Here is a 6,237-nt window from a genome sequence, read left to right on the forward strand (position 1 = left end):
TTATAGGTCGCTTCCATAACGGTGATAGATCGGTTATGGGCCGCTTCCATAACGGTGATAGAACGGTTATAGGTCGCTTCCATTACGCTGCGATAACTCTTCTGGAAGGACCCCACTTCCCCGCGTTCGAGGCAAAATGAACCCGCGGGCGAGCAGGCTCCTTTTGCAGGGGTCCATTTTCTGCGCGTGCGCAGTGTTCCTCGCCTGGAAGACCAGGCACTCCCCCCTTTTTCGAAAAGTGACAAATATCGTAAGAAGATTCCTCCACTTGAAAAGTCAAAGGGACATTGAGACAAACGACCAAATTAGGAACAACGTGAAAATCTACTTTGGTAGCCAAGGAGGAACTGCGGAGCAGTTTTCCAAAGAACTAAGCAAAAACTTAAGTGACATTTTCAAAATAAAAGCAGAGATAATCGACTTGGAATATTTCAACAAGGAAGAGATATCAAAATTTGGAGTACGCATATTCATCGTAGCGACTTATGGAGATGGAGAACCCACAGACAATGCATGTGCCTTTTTTAAGTGGCTCAAAATTCTGAATGACGACAATGAATATTTTAGAAATACGATATATTCTATCATGGGATTAGGAAGCAAACAATATAAGCACTTTAACAAGGTTGCGAAAAAGCTAGCCAATTATCTCACCAAATTTAAGGCAAAACAGATTAGCGAAAATGTGTTTGGGGATGATGATGACAATATATATCAGGACTTTGAAATTTGGAAAAGCAAATTTTTTAAAGAACTTGTAAAAATGCTACATATGAAGGAGGAAATTATTCCAGCACAATTTGTCTCAGAAAATGTGGTCGAGTTGGTGGACTGGACGACCCTTCCAGAGATAAATCTCCGCATTCGGTACGAAGGGGAAGAGGAAGCGGCAGTGCCAGCGGCATCGGTAGAGGGAGAGGAAGCGGCAGTGCCAGCAGCAGCGGTAGAGGAATTGGCAGTGGCAGCGGAAGACGCGTTGCCACATGGGCTGCAAGAAACACACCCCGGTGAAAAGGAGCCAACAATTTTGCCTCACCAAACGACCGACATAACGGGCAAGTTCTACTTTAATCATCAAAGGGGAAGGGTCATATCGAATGAGAACCTGTTGAAAAATGTGAACGACACTTCTGACGATGATAAGGTAAATCGTATAGTTATCGCTGTGGAGAAAGTCTCCTTCAAAGCAGCTGACACGTTTGTTGTGTTGACGAAAAACCCGAGGCAAGTCGTCTCCTGGTGGTTGAAGCGGTTAGGCCTAGACGATACAGACAGGAAAAAGAGATTCACCTTTGTGTCTAGGAACACAACAGAGAAGAATCACTCCCCAGAATCTCCCCACAGCAATTCGAATTTGAATGCCTTACCAGGAAGTTCACCACAGGAAATCCCCCCCTTGTGTGTCCCCTTCCCCACGCCATGCACTGTGGAAGATGCACTGGCATACTACTGCGACTTGACGACCATACCGAGGGTGAACATTTTAAAGAAATTCAGTTGCTTCATTAAAGATGTGGAAGAACTCAAAATGTTCAATTATCTCCTTTCCAATAAACAGAGAAGTACGTTCTTCAACATTTGCAAAGAGTCAGACATGACCTTGATTGAATTTGTTGATATATTCATGCCCCAAGCTAAGTTCGAGTTAACCCCGTTTTTGCAACTAATTCCAAGGAATGTTCCCAAAAGTTACACCATTTCTTCATCCCCCAAGGAAGCGGAAGACACGATATCTTTAACCGTTAAGAAGAAACAGTACCCTATTCATTCCCTTCGGAAGGCTCTGAAAGGGTTTAAAAATAACGATATGCTTCCCCCCATAAGTGAGCAGAAGTTACGAGAACTTTGCAGCAGGCGATGGTTTAAAGGTTCATCCTCCTTTTACCTAACGGAGGAATTAGCCCCACATGATAGCGTAAAATTTAATTTGAAATCTTCCAAATTTTGTTTGCCCCCCTATTTGGAATCGACCAATATTATCATGGTCGCTACTGGAACGGGAATTGCCCCCTTCAAAGCGTTCATAACGGAATTTAAGCATTTCGACCAAATGTGTGTGCAAAATGGAGTAGTCAAGAAGGCCAAACGAATACTCTTCTTCGGATGCAGAAAGAAAGAAATAGACTTCCTCTACGAAAGGGAAATTGCGGAAGCTGAGGAAGGGAAGCATGTTGATCAAGTGTTCCTTGCTTTCTCAAGAGATCAACATGAAAAGGTTTATGTGCAGGATTTAATTCTGGAAAGGAAGGATCTTGTATGGAGTTTGATCCAAAAGGGGGCCTACATCTACGTTTGTGGCAATAGCAACATGAGCAAAGATGTGAACAAAACGATTAACAGCTTGCCCATGCATTACAAACAAAACAATAAGAAATTTACCAAAAGTTTGAAGAAGGCTGGGCGGTATGTGGAAGAAATGTGGTGAAGCAAGCACGACGGAATTTGTGTATCGAGTTTTGCGCACTCTTCGCGAGGAAATGGGGTTCCCTTTTTAGTGATGGAAGAGTGCCTTCCGAATGGGACTAGCAGTGAGTCCTTTTTTTGTTGGTCAGTATCTATTTCGGGTAGCAAATCTGAGTGTTACCTGTTTTGGTTTTTTTTTTGTGGTCCATTTTGGCTAGCTAGATCAGGTAAAAAAATTTTTTTTTTTCCCCCGAGTTGCCGGTCCATTTGGCTAACTAGGTCAGGTAGAATTATTTTTTTTTTCCCTAGCCACATTGCTCTTTTGGCTAGATAAGTCTTTCGTTATTTTATATTATTTTTTTTTTTCCTAGCCACATTGCCTATTTGTCAAACTCAGTGATATAATGTTTTCCCTTTTTGCACACACCTTAAAGAGCAGTTCTGCATATTTGTCTTTCCCCCCAAAGAACAACCAATTTGGACGTCTTCCCAGCCACTGAATTAAAGTTTATTTTGTTCTCCCCAATTTTGCAAGGTAAAGCGGACTGATAGATACATGTGGATGAGTTTATGCGTATCGGTCTAACTCTGTCACGCTGAAACTGTTCCATTGAGAATTCGTAGTCAGTCGCACCGATTTCTGCACACCTTTTAGTGTACACCTCTTTTTTTTTGCACGAGCGGGTTGAGTCCCTTAAGAAATCGCTTCATCTTTTAAATTATATATTCCCCCTGTTAAGGGGTTAACCTCCTCGTTTTCAAACAATTCGAAATGAGCAAAGGGCAAAAAGCCAATTGCCGCCTTGCTGACGCTACACACATTTGTTTTTGTGTACAACGTCCACATAACCGTTTCACCCCCAGTAAAAAATGGCCTTTCAAAGGGGAGCATTCATACTTGCCATATACTCAGCGGTAGTGGCGAACGTGCTTTACGACTTCTTAACCCATAGTGTATGCAGGAAGTGCCCTAGAGCGAAACCCCACGTTTGCGCTTCAAGCGTGAAGAAGGAGGGGGGAGCGGGCCAGAACAAAAGGCTGTCAAAGAAAAATAGTGACATTCTTCATTTTTTGCAGCAAGAGCAGGTACTACTACATAGTGGGGGATTAAAAGGAGGAGGGAGAAAAATGACTCTGGAGAAACGTTCCACCGATGGGAAAAGCACAAATCGGGTTCGTAGCATCAATTTCCATGAGGTGCGAAAGGGTGATAATGCCTCCACACATGATGTGGACAACTGTGAGACCACTCCTGAGGGTTGCCGCAACAGTAAGGTGAGAAACTTCGTGCATCTAATGAAAGGAATTGGGGAGCTCAACAAGGTGAAGGAAGAAGACAGCGTGATAAGTGAAGAAAATGTCTACAACGATCAACACCATACAGTGGTTGTGTATGACGGAGTGGATGAGGAAAAGGATTTATATAATAAGTACAAAGAGGAGAGAGAAGATGGTATGTCTACAGTGGTCATACAAGGAACGGAGTACCTAGGGGTGGGTTACGATTTCATTTTTGGAAACCCAATTGGTGACCCCTTCTTGAAGGTAGATCCTGGGTACCGAGATTCTATCATTAAATTGACTTACCCCAAATCAGATGTAGATTATCCGGACAGTTACGTGAATATAAACCCAAACGGGTCATATGTGCGAAATGAAATTTCGTGTAATAGGTCAGAAAATGAAAGCGAAATAAGTACAATGAGTGAGTACACAAAGGAGCTCTCCGTTGATGCGTCTATAGGGGCCTCCTACGGTTTTTTCGGTTCCTTCTCCGCATCTACAGGGTATACGAGTGTGTCTAATACGATATCGAAGAAGAAATTTCGGCTGTTCATGTTGAAAAGCTACTGCTTTAAGTACATGGCGTCTTTGTCTCAGTACTCGCAGTGGAAGCTGAGCGATCAGTTCGTAAGGGCAATTTCGTTACTACCATCCTACTTCAATTCGCTGCAGCATGACGGGACTTACTGCACTGTGGAAGAGTTCCGAGATAATCGAAAAACGGAAAAGTGTGGCCACAGCGTAGAGTCCTGGATGTACTTTTTTAAAAATTTCGGAACCCACGTTTCGACCCTCATCCATTTGGGGGGGAAAATAACACAGCAAGTGAAAATATCAAAAAATGAATACAAAGCGTTGAGTGAAAATGGGCTATCGGTATCTGTGAGTGGATCAGTTGGCTTCGGCTTATTCAAGGCTAAGGCCTCAGCAAGTACTAATTCGAACGAGGCAAGTAATGAAGAGAGCACTAACTCAAGTGCAGAAAAAGAAACCGTTATCATAGGGGGGACCACGATATATGACCCAAATGATCCCAAAAATTTTGAAAAATGGGCAAACAGTATAAAAGAAAATCCAATGCCCATAAAGGGAGAGTACGAGCCTTTGTCTAGAATTCTACCCAATAGGTTAACCAAGGTGTACGAGGAAGCAATACAGTTTTACATCTCTGTGAATGTCCCCTTAAATCTGGGGCAGATAACAAATGACGAGATGAAGCTCTACAACGTGAAGGAACAACTGATGAAATCTACCAAGGTGTATGGAAGTGGAACTGGGTTAGTAGTCCTCGAATGTGAAGAGAAAAAAAATTTTATCCTAGGCTTTTCCCTATCAGTGCCTAACGACTTAACTGTGTTGAAGGATTTTTATATGAACACGTGTGATGAGGATTCAGACAAATGCTACTCCAAGATGAGCGACAATGCCTATAGCTACCTCTTCGCCATGTGCAATGATGAAATGATTCCTTTCCTTGAGCAGAAGGTCAAATCAGGCACTGGCTTACTATCCCTGGAGTGCTCCGAAAAAAATCAAGTAATTTTATTTGGCTTTGGAATAAGTGTACTAAATTCGAATGACCCTATATCGATTGCTATATACCCCTGCAAGTATGGGAAGCCAACTTGCTCCATGCAAGGGCCAACGGATCAGTCGGCTGTCGGCCTGTGGGTAGTGTGTGGCCACGAGGAGTCCCAAAATTCTAAATTTTCTATCAACGTGCGCAAAATGGTGCAGGAAAACGTATCCGGGAAGAAGAAGAAACATATAGATATATGCCCTGAACAGGTTTTATTCAATCTCATTTTTGAGTTTACGCGGACTCCCCTGAATAAGCGCAAGGGGTCGTGCTTCACTGTGAACGACGTGTGCCCCAAGGACTTTCACGTTTGCTCGGATAAGAAGCACATGAAGGGGTTTAACTACTACTCGGTGTCTGTGTATTAGACGTTCCCCGGTGACCACGTGTGGGGGGGAAGACCCACACTCATGGACCCTTTCCATGACGTTTTCCTCTTTCCGTGTATGATGAGTAGTAGTGGCGTATACTTAATGCGGGCACCCCTCTCTTTGTGTCCTTCTTCATGGCACTCATCGTCCTGTTTATTTGGGCCCATTTGAATAAGCGACTGTTATGTATTTTGCCGCTGGGATGCACCATTTTTGTGGCAATAACTTCACTTAAATTTGTCGTTATTGAGAGGGGCAAACGCGCGCGTGGAATGGGCGCACGTATCGTATGCTTATCTATGCAGCGCATGCTCAAACGTGACAAGCGACGCTACGTTCGGTTTTGCTTGCTGTGGCGGTGGCGATGGTAATGGCGATGACAGTGGCGATGACAGTGGCGATGGTAATGGCGATGACAGTGGCGATGACAGTGGCGATGACAGTGGCGATGCTAGTGACCATGACAATCGCGGTGATAATGATGAAAGCATTCGTGGACAGCTCGCTCGTCTGGGAGGATCTTTCCAAAGCGGCTGGCTGAATAGGACAACTTTGCAATTTATATTTCTACGCAAAAAAAAAAAAAAAAAAACGACTACT

General features: G+C 43.5%; 2 protein-coding genes across 2 annotated transcripts; both read left to right on the forward strand.

The window, feature by feature from the left end:
• Positions 1 to 136: 136 nt before the first annotated feature.
• On the forward strand, positions 137 to 2,425 carry PCYB_073080 (NADPH-cytochrome p450 reductase; the record flags this gene model as incomplete). The annotated part of the gene is made up of 2 exons (XM_004221705.1): positions 137 to 460; positions 530 to 2,425. 2 exons carry the CDS (start codon positions 137 to 139, stop codon positions 2,423 to 2,425), a joined length of 2,220 nt encoding a protein of 739 aa, XP_004221753.1.
• An 848-nt stretch (positions 2,426 to 3,273) lies between these two features.
• Positions 3,274 to 5,634, forward strand: PCYB_073090 (MAC/Perforin domain containing protein; the record flags this gene model as incomplete). Its single annotated transcript, XM_004221706.1, has 2 exons — positions 3,274 to 3,357; positions 3,490 to 5,634. 2 exons carry the CDS (start codon positions 3,274 to 3,276, stop codon positions 5,632 to 5,634), a joined length of 2,229 nt encoding a protein of 742 aa, XP_004221754.1.
• Positions 5,635 to 6,237: the final 603 nt, after the last annotated feature.

This window comes from Plasmodium cynomolgi, chromosome 7 (assembly GCF_000321355.1).
Source record: "Plasmodium cynomolgi strain B DNA, chromosome 7, whole genome shotgun sequence".
In the NCBI taxonomy this organism is placed as follows: Eukaryota; Apicomplexa; class Aconoidasida; order Haemosporida; family Plasmodiidae; genus Plasmodium; species Plasmodium cynomolgi.